This window comes from Erinaceus europaeus, chromosome 5 (assembly GCF_950295315.1).
Source record: "Erinaceus europaeus chromosome 5, mEriEur2.1, whole genome shotgun sequence".
NCBI lineage: Eukaryota > Metazoa > Chordata > Mammalia > Eulipotyphla > Erinaceidae > Erinaceus > Erinaceus europaeus.
The window spans coordinates 3955451-3970908 of NC_080166.1; the positions used below are offsets into that span (position 1 = coordinate 3955451).

General features: G+C 48.6%; 2 protein-coding genes across 2 annotated transcripts in view; one reads left to right on the forward strand and one right to left on the reverse strand.

Annotated features, from left to right (window-relative positions):
* Positions 1–15458, reverse strand: part of CCL28 (C-C motif chemokine ligand 28) — a 115868-nt gene that overhangs the window by 17449 nt on the left and 82961 nt on the right. The window lies entirely within an intron of this gene.
* Positions 318–13751, forward strand: NIM1K (NIM1 serine/threonine protein kinase). The gene is made up of 3 exons (XM_007517620.3): positions 318–937; positions 9932–10200; positions 12825–13751. Exons 1-3 carry the CDS (start codon positions 607–609, stop codon positions 13572–13574), a joined length of 1350 nt encoding a protein of 449 aa, XP_007517682.1. The 5' UTR covers positions 318–606; the 3' UTR covers positions 13575–13751.

The window sequence follows — 15458 nt, forward strand, 5'->3', positions numbered from 1 at the left end:
GGCTTAGAGGAAGGCTCATCTAAATAAAGGCCAGCTGAAGTGTCACTTAAGGCTTTAATCCTCTGGCAGCCCAGGTGACCAGGAGGCTGATTCGTAACTTTCTTCTTTGATGGAATCTAGATTCTTAGGTTCCTGAGAGCCCTGGGATTTTGACATCAAAAAGACGTGCAGACATGAAAATGAGAGATAAGCAGCTGGGACCTGGGGACCTCCGCAGGCCTGTGACACACCACAAGAGTGACGGATTGTCTGGTCATCAGAAGAAATAGCACACAGGAGCCTTCCTCCTGGGACACAGCCGCCTATTTGCCCCCGGTCCTCTCCGGGCCGTGTCTGTGCTGTGCTGCCTGACTGCTGTGTGCTGGCGTGGTCTGAGCCGGGAAGTTCAAGTGCGAGGAGGCGCGCCATGTCTCAGGTATGGTAGGCGGATTTTGACTTGGGTGGGTAGCCGGTGCATCTGCCTCTGCTCTCTTCTGAGCTCACCAAGAAGTCTTCGCCCAGCCCCACTGCCCACTGTCAAGGACACGGAGCGTGGGCAGCGCCTCCCAGGCCTCTGCTCGGTCACAGTCCCCGTGCTCAGATGGACATGTGAACCTGCAGTGGACGATGACCGCAGTGTGTGCGAATGGAGGTGGCCTGGTGAACCCCCACCGTGCCCGATGGGATCAGCAGCGAGACAGTGTGGAAAGTAGCTGTCAGACGGAGGAGTGTGGCGAGGAAGAGGCGGAGGAGGCGGAGGAGGAGGAGGAGGAAGAGGAGGAGGGACAGCCTCTCCAGCTGACGCCCTTTGAGAAGCTGACACAGGACATGTCCCAGGATGAGAAGGTGGTGAAAGAGATCACCTTGGGGAAACGCATCGGCTTCTACAGAATCCGAGGGGAAATCGGGAGTGGGAACTTCTCCCAAGTCAAGCTGGGGATCCACTCTCTAACCAAAGGTAAGCTCTGCCCTGCCAGGATCAGCCGCTGTGGAAATGAGGTCTGTTAGGGCCAACGAAGCAAGTGAGAGACATTCCTCAGCTGCTGCTAAGTGCATGTCCACACCTTCCATTTCTCTTTCTCTCCCCCATCTTTCTCTTTCCTTTTAAAAAATTTTGTAATATATATATTTAACATATATATATATATATATATATATATATATATATATATATATATATATATTAATGCGAGAGAGAGCAAAAGAGAGAGATACCGAGAAAAAAGACCAGAGCACTGCTCAGCTCTGGCTGATGATGATTGAATTTGAGACTTCAGAGCCTCAGGCAGGAAGTCTTTTGTGGGGGCTGGTTGGTAGTGTACCCGGTTAAGTGCACATGACGCGAAACGCAAGGACCGGGTGTAAGGATCCCCTGTTCAAGCCCACGGCTCCCCACCTGCAGGGTGGTGCTGGTGGTGGTCACCTTGCAAATGGTGAAGCAGGTCTGCAGGTGTCTGTTTTTCTCTCCCCCCCCCCCCCCGTCTTCCTCTCCTCTCTCCATTTCTCTCTGTCTATCCAACAACAACAACAGTAACAATAACAACAAAATGGGGAAAAATGGCCTCCGGGAGCAGTGGATTCATAGTGCAGGCATCAAGCCCCCAGCAATAACCCTGGAGGCAAAAAAAAAAGTCTTTTGCATAACCATCTTACTATCCCCCTCCAGCCCTCTTGCTTTCTTTTATTTCATAGGACAGAGAAAAATTGAGGCAGAAGGGGAGATAGGGAGTAAGAAAGAGAGACACCTATAACACTCTTTTACTGCTCATGAAGCTTCCCCTTATAGGAGGGGATCAAGGGCTTGAACCTGTGTCCGGGGGCATGGTAACATATATGCTGAACCAGGTATACCACAGCCAAGCCCCCATTGCTGTCTCAGTATCTTCACAGTGGTGGAGGGAAGTCAGTTGTTTTATGTCCACTTTATAGACATGGGGTATCAAATGTAGCTGCAGTGGTTCAACCTCAGGTGATTCCCCAGCTGTCCCATGCCATGTCCCACACACACAGACTCGAGGAGACCCTTTCCTCCCCCTTAGGCCTTGGAGAAGTTGAGTTAGGTCTTCTTCCAGGACGATACATACCTCAGCTCTTAATTTATAGCTTCTGTTTGTGCGTATGTGTCAATCCCAGTGACATGGGATGCACAGGAGACTCCTCAGATAGTTTTCTTTTATATTTTTTGTACTTTTTTTTTTTTTTTTTTTACCAGAGCGCTGCTCAGCTCTGGCTTATGGTGGTGCAGGGGATTGAACATGAGACTTTGGAGGCTCTGGCTCGAGAGTCTCTTTGCATAACCATTATGCTATCTACCCCTGCCCTTTAATGTTTTATTTATTTAGAATAGAGACAAAGGGGGGGCAGGGTGGTGGCATACCTGGTTGAGTGTACATGTTACAATGTGCAAGGACTGGGATTTGAGCCCTCAGTCCCCACCTGTAGAGGGGAAGCTTTTCAAGTGGTGAAGCAGTGCTACGGGTGTCTCTCTGTCTCTCTTCCTCTCTTTTTTCCCCTTTTTGTTTATCGTTGTTATTATTGTTATTGCTGTCATTGTTGTTGGATAGGACAGAGAGAAATGGAGGGGGGGGGAAGACAGAGAGGGAGAGAAAGACAGACACACCTGCAGACCTGCTTCACCGCCTGTGAGACGACTCCAGTGCAGGTGGGGAGTCGGGGGGGCTCAAACCGGGGCCCTTACGACAGTCCTTGCACTTTATGCCATGTGCGTTTAACCCACTGTGCTACCTACCTCCTGACTCCGGTCCTTATAACGTGTGCTCAACCAGGGGCGCCACTGTCTGGTCCCCCTTGACTCACTCTAAGTTACACCTGTACTTATTCCAACTTCCAGGTGCTTTTTATTTTTCCTCTTCCCTCTCAGATAAGGAAAACAGCTCCTGACTTCTCAGGTGTTCTCTAGATTCACTTCCCTCTCAGTGATAGTGCAAAAACAAAGGTTCCTGGTCACAAAAGTTCTGACTCCTTATGGAACTAAGGTTCAGAGCCCTCTTCCCCTAACGTTCCCCCCACCCCTATCCCGGAGTATGGACCAAAATTCTTTTGGGGGTGCAAAATGAAGGAATTCTGGCTTTTCTGCAGGATATGGACATCAATCAGTTGATTTATACCGGCAGCCTGTCCCTAGTAGGGAAAGACTGTAAGAATTAAAGAAAGACACACAAAGGAGGGAAAGAGGAGCCCAGACCCACACTCCCAGCGGGATGAAGAATAGGGAAACTTCCGGTGGAGGGACTGGAACACAGAACTCTGGCGGTGGGGACTGTATGAAACTGTACCCCTGTTCTCTTACAATCTCACTGATCATTATTAAATCACTAATAAAAAATATAAAACAAAGCGTGGGAAGGGCCATTCCTCTAAAATGTTTACCTCTGGTAGAGACCCAGAACAAAGTAGGAGTGCAGGAGAGCTCTCTATTTTTAAAGAAGAGTGAACAAACCTATGAATACGTGAATCGAGGAATACGAAACAGGAGACTAGCGTGCATAACAGAGAGGGAGGCAGGGCAGGAGAGGTCAGAAGGGCAGCAGCAGAAAAAGGAGACTTACTGGGAGTTTCAACAACCCCTGTCCCGTCGCCAGACCATGCCGGACTATGGAGTGTGGATAGAGATTTGTATCTGTTGGTCCCCACCCAAAGGCCACATGCCCAGAGTCCTCAATGGCTTTTTTTTTTTTTTTTTTTTTTTTTTTTTTAGGAAAACAGACAGTCTGGGTAGGATAGTGGTGGAGATTCCCAGAAAAGAAGAAGAAGGCTCAGTGCCTGAGAAACTCCCAGGAAAGTGGTTTTATATTATTATTATTCTTATGTCTTAAAGACACCAGCTGCCCTGCATCTCTAGAAAGGCTCCCTCCCACCCAGAAACCCCCCAGTCACTGCTATCTATTTTTGTAGCCAATATCTCAGAGTCCCTTGCGCCTCGCAAACTGATCAGGGAGCTGAAGCCATCGTGAACCCCCTTGTAGACTGATGAGCCGTTTCTCTAGAGAGATGATGCACTCAACTTGTGAATATTTTATATCCCATCTGTTGTGTCAAACAAAAGTCAAAGAGACCACCGTGTGTGCTTGTCCCCGTGCCTCCCCTGCTGACCTCCTCCTCTCCAGCTCTCCAGTCTCATATTCCCAGAACCCTTTTCTTCTCTCTCAATGTAGTTGTCCATCAGTTCACTCATCCCTCTTCTTAAAAATGTAGTGACTCTCCTGTGCCCGCACTTTGTCCTGGGCCTTAAACTAAGATGCAGCAGGTGCTTGACGGGAGACAGGAAACGATTGATTAGTGCTGTCACTAACTGAGGTGACACAAGAGTGTGCTCAGCTGTGCCCACGGCCATCAGGAAAGGCTCGTGTAGGGTCTGGAGGTCTGAGAGGAAATTTTCCAGACACCTGGGGGTGGGGGGTAAGGAATTCCAGGCAGAGAGATGGAGAGGGGCTGGAAGGTGCTTGAGGTGCAAACCAGTGTCCATAGAAAATACATTGCAAAGCTTCTTTATCCAGTCATCTGTTGATGGGTTTTTAGAGGGCTTCCATATTTGGGCTATTGTAAACTGGGACAGCTATGAACATGAGTGTACCCCTCAAATGAGTGTTTTCATGTCTGTTGGCACAGTTGTTAGGGAAATAGCACACCTGATAGGGTATGAATTCAAGCTGAAACCAGTCATTATGGTCAGCAGCGGGGGTGCCGGCAAGTAGCCACTAGGAAGATAGATCTAATCAGGGCTGTGGTCTAACTGCAAGAGCACAGCATGGGAAAGGGGCAGAGAGATGGGCAGGGATTAGGGCAGGGGTAGGTAGTATGATGGTGATGAAAAGAGATTCTCATGCCTGAGGTTCCAAAGCCCAAGGTTCAGTCCCCTTTACTACCTGATCAGTGCAGGGAGAGAGAGGAGAGGGGGTGGGGGAGAGAGAGAGAGAGAGAGAGAGAGAGAGAGAGAGAGAGAGAGAGAGAGATTGGTTCAGGAATTACACAAAAGAATAAAGATCTTCCTCCAGTGAATGTCACCACCCTCTTGGTTTCTCAACCCGGAAACCTTGACCTCTTTCTCAGTCCTAAGCGCCTTGGCCAAACACTGATTCTTTTTTTCCTGTGTTGTCTCTGACCTTCCCCTATTTGGACCAAAGCTGCTGTTAACTGGCTCCATTCACATCTGTCTCCCCACGGCACAAGTGAGCTTTCAGAAAATGCAGAACCCCATGACATGTTTATCTGCGTGCAGCCTTCTGGTGTTTTCTCACTGCCCTTGATGTGAGCTTCTGAATATGGCCCATGAGATTCGGACCCTCGTTACCTCCCCACCTTCCTCTTGGCTTGTATTCCGCCTCGCTCCCCATGCACCGCCTCTGCTCTTTCTTTAAACCCTTAGAGGCAGGGCTTCAGAGTAAGGTACCCATACCCTAGAGTGCCCACAAGAACTCACTGCAGTGAAGGGCCAAGATGGAATAGCCAGCGGTCGGGGAAGTCACGCAGCTGGTCGGGCACAGGACTCGCAGGCCTGAGGTTCCCTGTTCGAGACCAGAGTGTTCTTTGGCTTTCTGTCTGTCTCTCATATGGGACTCTGATCTAACACAAGGTGGGGGGGGGGGTGGATAGTTGAGGCGCCAGGGCAGAGAAGCACCGCTTTCCTGCTATGCTTTGGGTCTCGCCCTGTGGGGAGCAGCCTGTGCTAAGTGCTGCTCAGACATAGAATCAAAAGCTGAAAAAAATAGAAGTAGGATCAGGCTAACAATGGGGCCAGGAGGTGCACCTGGTTGAGCGCACATGTTACAGTGCCTAAGGGCCCAGGTTCGAGCCCCCTGGTCCCCACCTGCAGGGGGAAAGCCTTGAGAATGGTGAAGCAGGGCTGCAGGTGTCTCTCTGTCTCTTTCCCTCTCTGTCCCCCCTTCCTTTCGATTTCTGGCTGTCTCTATCTGATAAATAAATAAAGATAATAAAATAAACAAATAAATAAAGGATTGTGCTAACAGTCTGTGACAGCAGCCTGAAGCATGCCGGCTCCCGGGGCTTGGTCATGCACCCTGTAGAGAAGCGATGTGCAGCATAAAGTGAGGAGGGGGCATCTCACCAGAGGTCTGGGTGGGCGCAGGGGCACCGAGAGGAGTGGGGTCCTGGTGTCCTTCTTCTCTAGGCCTTGTGCTAGCTCAAAAGAGAGAATTCCCTTTTTCTAAGGGCTAGCAAGCTGGCTCACACAGATGAAAACACATGCTTTCTAGTGCACACCTCGCAGGTTCAAGGCCAGCTATGCTGCATTGGAGGAAGCTTAGCTGTAGTGGTGTCTCTCTCTCTCTCTCAATTTTAATTTACTGGATAGAGACAGCCAAATTCAAGAGGGAATGGGGAGATGGGGAGAGAGACAGAGAGACACCTGCAGCTCTGCTTCACCACTCACAAAGCTGTCCCCCTGCAGGTGGGGCCCAGGGGCTCAAAGCTGGGTTCTTGCATATTATTACTTGTACTCAACCAGGTGCACCACCAGCCAGCTGCAGAAGTATCTTTCTCTTTGTCTGTCACTCTCTTTCTGTCTAAAAGCCCAGAAGCATGAAGTCCTGACAATGACAAAAATATTAAAAACAAAAATCTATTTTATTTCCTTCAGGGTTATGACTGGGACTTGGTGCTGGCACTACGAATCCACTGCTCCTGGTGGCCTTTTTTTTTTTCCATTTAATTGGACAGGACAGAAAGAAATTGAGAGAGGAGGGGGAGATAGAGAAAAAGAGACAACTGCTTCACTGCTTGTGAAGCTTCCCCTATGCAGGTGGGGAGTGGGGGCTTGAACCTGCCTCCTGGCATGAGTCCTTGCATTTTAGTGCAATGTGCACTTAACCAGGCGCACCACTGCCCAGCCCCCTTAAAAGCAAAAGTTTTTAAGAATTCCCTGTTCTGGGAGCCAGGTGCTAGCGCAGCGGGTTAAGCGCACGTGGCGCAAAGCACAAGGACCGGCCTAAGGATCCCGGGTTCGAGCCCCCGGCTCCCCACCTGCAGGAGGGAGTCGCATCCCAGGCGGTGAAGCAGGTCTGCAGGTGTCTGTCTTTCTCTCCCCCCTCTCTGTCTTCCCCTCCTCTCTCCATTTCTCTCTGTCCTACCCAACAATGACATCAACAACAATAGCTGCAACAACAATAAAAAAACAACAAGGGCAACAAAAAGGACATAAATATTTAAAAAAACAAGGGCAACAAGAAGGGAAAATAAAAATAAAATAATAATAAGAAAGAATTCACTATTCCACACACCTAAGAATAATACCTCACCCAACAACACTTCACTCAAAGCCCAAAGTTTCTGCTTTGGGACTAGAAGGTGATTTAGTCCCAAGTAGTCAGAAAGAGAGAGAGAGAGAGAGAGAGAGAGGGAGGGAGGGAGAAAGATAAAAAAGCAAGCAGAAGTTCCAACAGAAGCAGCCACTGTCTGAAGAAACGATACAGAACCCTTAGGGTCTGCTTCTCCCTTCCTTCACCATGTTTTCTCCACCCTAGCAAACGTGAGAGACCTGCCAATCCTGCCTCTGTTCATTCCAGAAGCCCCAGAGGGGCTTCCAGATCAGACGCGATCGGGCGCGTTCAGGGTGGTGTGGCCCTAGACCAGATGAGCAGCCTCTCAGACACGCCCGGCACCCCTGCCAGAGACTGTCAGCATCTGTTCCATGCCCAGAGACACTGTGCCAAAGTTCTGTGGAGCAGTTGTTTTGTAACTAGGTCGGTCAAGTGCCCTGTGATCTTTTTCTGTTTACTTGTCTGGTAAATTCTTAAAAAGAAGAAAAAAAAAAAAAAAAAAAAACAACCCAAGATCTATTTTGTTCAAGGGCAGTGGTATAGCTCATGGGAGACGTCATACTTTGCTTGAAACCTAGGTTTGAACTCAGCCCCCTCTGCACTGGGAGGAGCTTCAGTGCTGTGGTATCTTTTCTTCTTTTCTTTTCTTTTTCTTTTTTTTTTTTTTTTTTTTAAAGATTTTGTTTATTACTGAGGAAGATAGGAAGAGAGAGAAGGAGAGAGCCAGACATCACTCTGGTACATGTGCTACCAGGGATTGGACTCAGGACCTCATACTTGAGAGTCCAGTGCTTTATCCACTGCACCACCTCCTGGACCATGCTCTGGTATCTTTTCTTTTTTTTTTTTTTTTAATATTTATTTATTTATTCCCTTTTGTTGCCCTTGATGTTTTATTGTTGTAGTTATTACTGTTGTTGTTATTGATGTCATCGTCATTGTTGGATAGGACAGAGAAACGGAGAGAGGAGGAGGAGACAGAGAGGGGGAGAGAAAGATAGACACCTGCAGACCTGCTTCACCGCTTATGAAGTGACTCCCCTGCAGGTAGGGAGCTGGGGGCTCGAACCGGGATCCTTTCGCCGGTCCTTGTGTTTCGTGCTGCCACATGCACTTAAACCGCTGCGCTACCGCCTGACTCCCTGCAGGTGTCTCTTTTTCTCTCTCCCTCTGTTTCCCCTCTCCTCTCATTATCCTCCTCTCATTATTTCCTCTCATTATCCTCCTCTCTCATCCAGTACTAAATAAGCAAACATATTTGAAATACATAAATTTCAAAAACTGGCGCCTGGGTAGTTGGGAACCATGGACAGATACCTTGGGTAAAGAAACAGAAGGGATGGGTTGGTTCTGAACAAAGTCTCTGATGACAGAGGCCTCCCGGAGAGGAGAGGCAGGAGTTAGCATTAGAGCCCGTGTGTGAGTCACCCTGACCTGAGGGGCCAGCATGGCTGGGTCACTTTGCAATTGTTCTCCCTCATGACCTCAGATGAACTCTATGAGCTTGGGAGCAACTGCTTAACCTCTCTGTCTAGTTCTTCTTCTTGCGTTTGCCCTTCTTCCGTAGCCAGTCAACAGTGTCAGGTTGAAAGCTGTCAGGAGCTGCTTGTTGTTGGCTTTGAAAGTGACTGGGATCCATATGGATTCAGTCGGCTAGGAAGGATCGTCAGTTTCCCCAATGAATGGGTACTCACAGGATGCACCACGAGGTCGATCCAATGCATCCCCTCTGTCTAGTGAAATAAAGGAACTCCCCGCCTGCAGGAGGAAAGGAAGCTCTGTTAGTGGTGACGCAAAGCTGCAGGTGTCTCTCTGTCTCTCTTCCTCTCTGTCTTTCCCTACCCTCTTGATTTCTGGCTCTCTCTACCCAATAAATAAAGATGATAAAAAATGTTAAGGAACTCATCCAGATCCCTTCTAGTTCTAAATATTTACTCTTCTCTCGTTTAATTTCATTAGTGATTTAATACTGATTTACAAAATTACATGTCAACAGGAGTATAATTTCATATAGAATTTTTTAAATATTTATTTAATTTATTTATTCCCTTTTGTTGCCCTTGTTGTTTTATTGTTGTAGTTGTTGTTGGATAGGACAGAGAGAAATGGAGAGAGGAGGGGAAGACAGAGAGTAGGAGAGAAAGATAGACACCTGCAGACCTGCTTCACCACCTGTGAAGCGACTCCCCTGCAGGTGGGGAGCCGGGGTTCGAACAGGAGTATAATTTCATACCATTCCCAACACCAGAATTCTATATCCCCAGTCTCTTTATTGGAAGCTTCCACAATTCTCCCAAGGTTGCAGATATGGGTTAACTATTATTTCTACAACTATCTGTCTATAATTGTGCCCTTCCCCTTTTTTCTTAACTTTTTTTTAAAAAATTATTATCTTTATTTATTGGATAGAGACGGTCAGAAATTGAGAGGAAGGGGGAGATAGAGAGGGAGAGAGACAGAGAGACACCTGCAGCCCTGCTTCACCACTCGTGAAGCTTTCCCCCTGCAGATGGGGACCGGGGACTTGAACCTGCATCCTTGTGCACTGTAATGTGAGCACTTAAGCAGGTAGCACCCCTTTTTTAAAAAAAAAATTTACTCTCTCATGAACTCTAACACAGTCTTTGCCTTTTTTTTTTGTTTTCTTTTCATTCCAGAAAAGGTGGCCATTAAGATCCTGGACAAGACCAAGTTAGACCAGAAAACGCAAAGGCTGCTGTCCCGGGAAATCTCCAGCATGGAGAAGCTGCACCACCCCAACATCATCCGGCTCTATGAGGTGGTGGAGACGCTCTCCAGGCTCCACTTGGTGATGGAGTATGCGGCGGGCGGAGAGCTCTTTGGGAAAATCAGCACCGAAGGGAAGCTGTCCGAAGCGGAAAGCAAGCTGGTATTCTCCCAGATCGTGTCGGCCGTCCAGCACATGGTGAGCAGGGGTGAGGAGAGAGAGTCTTGCTTTCTGGCCACGGTGGGTGGGTGTTCGAGGCTTCCTCGGCATCCACGAGTCAGCTGGCAGCGACGGTCTCGTGTGAGAGGCAGGAGTCAGGCTGGGCCTTGCCCAGGGAGCAGTGTTAGCGCATCTTCAGTTGTGGGCACCTGCCTGGCTTCTGTGGAGGTCATGGGCCTGCACCTGGCTTCTCAGAGGTCACCCAGCAGCCGGGTGGCCATCCGCTGCTCCAGGATCAGTTCAGTTTTTTTTAAATGTTTTATTTATTATTGTATACAGACGGAGAGAAATTGAGAGGGGAAGATAGAGGAGAGAGACAGAGAGACGCCTGCAGCCCTGCTTCACCACTCATGAAGCTTTCCTCCTGCAGGTGGGGGACTAGGGGCTTGAACCTGGATCCTTGTGCGCTGTAATGCACGCACTTACCAAGTGCACCACCTGGCCCCAGATCAGCACAGTTTTCCAGCCACATCCGTGGCTCCCTGGAGAACTGGCTACCCCTGACTCTTGGTCTTGCCTGCCTTCCTCTCTCTCTTTCTTCCTTTTTTTCTCTTTCCTTCTCTTTCTTCCTCTCTTTATCTTAACATTTTTATTTATTATTAGATAGAGGCAGAGAGAAATTGAGAGGAGACAGGGAGATAAGAGTTGGGAGAGAGACAGAGAGACACTGCAGCCCTGCTTGACAAAGTTAAGTGAAGCAGGGCTGCAGGTGTCTCTCTGTCTCTTTCTTTCTCTGTCTCCCCCTTCCCTCTCAATTTCTCTTTGTCTCTATCCAATAATAAGTAGAGAAAAGATTTTTTTAAAAGGGGGGAGGGAAATACAGGAGAGAAAGGAGGGATCAAGAGAGCTGAGCCTGAGTGTTGGGAAGTGTCTTGGACCCGAGATGCTACGCTGTGATGGAGTAAGTCAGACCCAGACCACACAGTAAAGCAAATGGAAGTTTCTTCCACCTTCCTACCTTGGGAAGAAATTAAGTGGGAGAGAGAAAAGCATCCAGCAGTAGAGGGTCAGATGAAGGCCTCCAAAGCTCTAGGCCTTAAGGTTCCAAATCCAGTCCCTCAGAAAGGGTAGGGCTAACCACCAGCAGAGACCCAAGCTTCAGTGAGTATAAATACTGTGTCAGGACCACGAGGAACAAGCTGTTCTCACAGTGGCCTCACATCTTTATCTGTATCCCATTGTATGAAGGACACACACCTTTCACATACAGTGCTGTTAAATTTAGAGTCAACACGCCACCAAGCTTGAATTATGGCTTACATTCTTACCCCAGGAGATCCATGAGGGGAAATCAAGCTAAACTATTTCCCAAGAGCCCTTTCACAAGACTCAACAGGTCAAGTGTCCAAAGCCAAACTGCAAGTGTGATGTGGGGCATATACTCGCTGCCCACAGTGGGTCTGCTGCCAGAGTCTTGCCACAGAGATTACCCCATCCGTCTTCTAGTGAATTCTGTGAAGATAGTACAGTCCGTCCAAGGAGCTGGAGCTGGAAGGAGGCAGGCAGAGAGGCATCTGAGCCTTTTTGGTCTCTACCCCAGTCAAGAGATTGCTCAGTCTAAGACCCATGTACAGCCTGGCAACAAAAGACTCCCGTCTCATTGTGTGTTGGAACTTGTGGTTTCATAAGATCTGGATCTGATTTCTGGCGTTGGTTTCTGGGTTTACATGCTCTAGGAGAGAACTCCGTCTACAGAATGCGAGGACCTCTGGTCTCCTTGGAAGAGGTGGGTGGGTGTTGCATTGAACTCAAGGGCAGCAGCAGGTTTTGACACGATCTGTTGAGTTTCTGTTGTCACACCACCCCGTGTCAGAGCAGGCAGTGCATGCTCATCTGAGGGATTTTGCTTTGAATTTTTCTTTCTTTCTTTTTTGCTACCAAGGTTATTGCTCCCAGTGACCATTTTTCATTTATTTATTTAGTTAGTTTTCTATTTTTACTTGACAGGACAGAGAGAAATTGAGAGGGGAGGGGAGATAGATAAGGGGAGAAAAAGATAGACACCTATAGTCCTGCTTCACCCCTTATGAAGCGGTCCCCCTGCAGGTGGGGAGCCTGGGCTCAAACCTAGGTCCTTGCATGTGTGCTAAACCGGGTACACCACCAACTGGCCCCCATAATTCTATTCTTTCTCCCTCCCTCTTCCTTCCTTCCTTCCTCCCTCTCTTTCTTTCTCCGTTTCTTTCTTTCTTTCTCTCTCTTTCTTTCTTTCTCTGTTTCTACCAGAGCACTGCTCAGCTCTAGCATATGATGGTGGTGGTGGTGGGGATTGAACCTAGGACTTTGGAGCCTCATACAGGAAAGTCTCTTTGCATAACTATTATGCTATCTGCCCCCCACCCTAATTGCTGCTGCTTCCTCTTCTCTTTCTCTCTCTTATTTATTTATTTATTTATTTTATTTATTTATTTTTACCAGAGCACTGTTCAGCTCTGGCTTATGGTGGTACCAGGTGTGTGTATGGGGGGGGGGAGTGTTTGAACCTGGGACTTTGAAGCCTCAGGCATGAAGGTCTCTTTGCATAACCATCATGCTAGCCGCCCAGCCCTAACCCACTTTGAAAATGTCGGCCTCTCTTCCCACCCTCATGTCTCCTTCCACAGCACGAAAACCAAATCATTCACAGAGACCTGAAAGCGGAAAACGTCTTCTACACCAGTAACACCTGCGTGAAGGTGGGCGACTTCGGCTTCAGCACCGTGAGTAAGAAAGGCGAGATGCTCAACACCTTCTGCGGCTCCCCGCCCTACGCGGCCCCCGAGCTCTTCCGAGATGAGCACTACGTGGGCATCTACGTGGACATCTGGGCCCTGGGAGTCCTCCTCTACTTCATGGTGACCGGCACCATGCCCTTCCGGGCCGAGACGGTGGCCAAGCTGAAGAGGAGCATTCTGGAGGGCGCCTACAGCGTGCCCCCACACGTGTCCGAGGCCTGCCTGCGCCTCATCCGGGGCGTGCTCCAGCCCACCCCCACAGACAGGTACGGGATGGACTCCATCAGGAACGACGAGTGGATGCGGGGGGTCCCTTACCCCACCCCTCTGGAACCTTTCCGGCTGGACCCTAAACACCTGTCAGAGATGAGCACCCTCAGAGAAGAAGAACACGAGGTCAGAAGCACTTTGGAACACTTGGGCATCACGGAGGAGCACATTCGAAACAACCGGAGCCGAGACGCCCGGAGCGCCATCACCGGGGTCTACCGGATCATTCTGCACCAGGTGCAGAGGAGAACGGCGTCAGAGAGTGTCCCCGTGATGATCCTGCCGGGCCCCAAGGAGAAGGACCTCAAGAAAGGTTCCCGTGTCTACAGAAGCCTAAGACATACGTCCAAATTTTGCTCGATCTTATGAACAGCATCAGGTGACGGAGAGATGGACCAAAGATCATTGTGGCTGCTTTCAGTTTTGTTTTTTTCCGCAAGGACTACGGGGGTGGAGACATTTTTGTAATTTTTAGATAAATTCAAAGTTAACAAATGCATTCTTTTACCCTCCTCACAATAATAATAATAATATCCTGCTAGCTTACATGTCATTGTCATTTGCGACCTTGTCTTATTCTCTCTCTCTCTCTTTTTAATCTTTTATTTATTGGATAGAGACAGCCAGAAATTGAGAGGAAGGGGGAAACAGAGAGACACCTACAGCCCTGCTTCACTTGTGAGGCTTCTCCTCCGCAGGTGGGGACTGGGGGCTTGAACCTGGGCCCTTGTGCGTTGTGATATATGCGTCAGGTGCGCCACCACTCAGTCCCAACCTTGTCGTATTCTCAAACGCACTCATTTCATCCAGAGACTTGTCTTCCAGGGCTGGCAAGATAGTTTCTACGGCCAGTGTGCCTACTGTGTCATGCCTGAGGCCTAGGTTCAAGCTTGGCCCCTACCACACAGGGGAGCTTTGGAACTGTGGTGTCTCCCCCTCACTCCCCTCTGTCTGTCTCTATCTGAAAACCTTGACCTGAAGCAGAGAAGCCTCACTGATAACAAGACAACAAGTACCTGCCACGTGCCAAGCAGTGTTCAAGACACTAGAAAATAGCTCTCCTGTGCCAGCTAGTCTAGGACAAGTAGACAGAGGCAATAACAAAGTTTTCTTTTCAAGTATTTATTTATTATTTATTGGGCAGAGGCAGAGAAAGGAAAGAGGAGATAGAGAGGGAGAAATAGTGACACCTGCAGCTATGCTTCACCCTTTGAGAAACTTGCCCTCTGCAGGTGGGGACTGGGAGCTTGAACCCAGGTCCTTGCTCACCTTAACAGGTGAGCCTCTGTTCTTTTCTTTTTTCATTGACAGGATTTCACCTCTCCAGGCTGACTTGTTCAGAGAGACAGAGACAGAGACACCGTAGCACAGAGGTTCCTCTCCCCGGTGCGCTGTGTTACCTGTACACTATGCTGATGAGCTACTGAAAGAAAATACCAGATAGAGATCGTTGGTCAGACAGGGCCATGTGCTGTTACAGATTTGCCACCCTGGATTCTGTCAGGAAGGGCAGTCATTTTGAGCAGACGACAATCTGGAGCCTAAGTAGAAGCAGAAGTGACTCTTAGGAAGACAGGAAGAAAGGAAGAAAAGAAGAAAGAAAGAAATCGGGGCTGGGCAGTGGTGTACCGGGTTAAACGCACGTAGTAGGAAGTACAAGGACCAGCACCAGAATCCTGGTTCAAGCCCCGGCTCCCCACCCGCAGGGGCGTCATTTCACAAGCAGTGAAGCAGGTCTGCAGGTGACTCCTCATCCCTTCTCAATTTCTCTCTGTCCTATTCAATAAAAAAAAAAAATTTTTTTTAAAAAGAAAAAAATGGCCACCAGAAGTAGATTTATTGACTTATTAGAGAGATAACCAGTGCACTAAAGGTGAATTTGATGCTGGGGGGGGGGGGTCAAGCTCCAGACTTCATGCTTATATATTTTTTAATTAATTAATTCCCTTTTGTTGCCCTTGTTGTTTTATTGTTGTAGTTATTTTTGTTAGTTATTGATGTCGTCGTTGTTGGCTAGGACAGAGAGAAATGGAGAGAGGAGGGGAAGACAGAGAGGGGGAGAGAAAGACAGACACCTGCAGACCTGCTTCACCGCCTGGGAAGCGACTCCCCTGCAGGTGGGGAGCCGGGGGCTCGAACCGGGATGCTTATGTCTGTCCTTGTGCTTCAGGCCACCTGCGCTTAACCTGCTGTGCTACCACCCGACTCCCAACTCTGCATTTCTTTTTTTTTAATTTAATTTATTTATTTATA

Coding starts and splice junctions, on each gene's coding strand:
- NIM1K (XM_007517620.3), top strand. CDS start 607: ATGACCGCAGTGTGTGCGAATGGAGGTGGCCTGGTGAACCCCCACCGT. Junction 938..9,931: donor GATCCACTCTCTAACCAAAG/GTAAGCTCTGCC, acceptor TTTTCATTCCAG/AAAAGGTGGCCATTAAGATC. Junction 10,201..12,824: donor TGTCGGCCGTCCAGCACATG/GTGAGCAGGGGT, acceptor CTCCTTCCACAG/CACGAAAACCAAATCATTCA.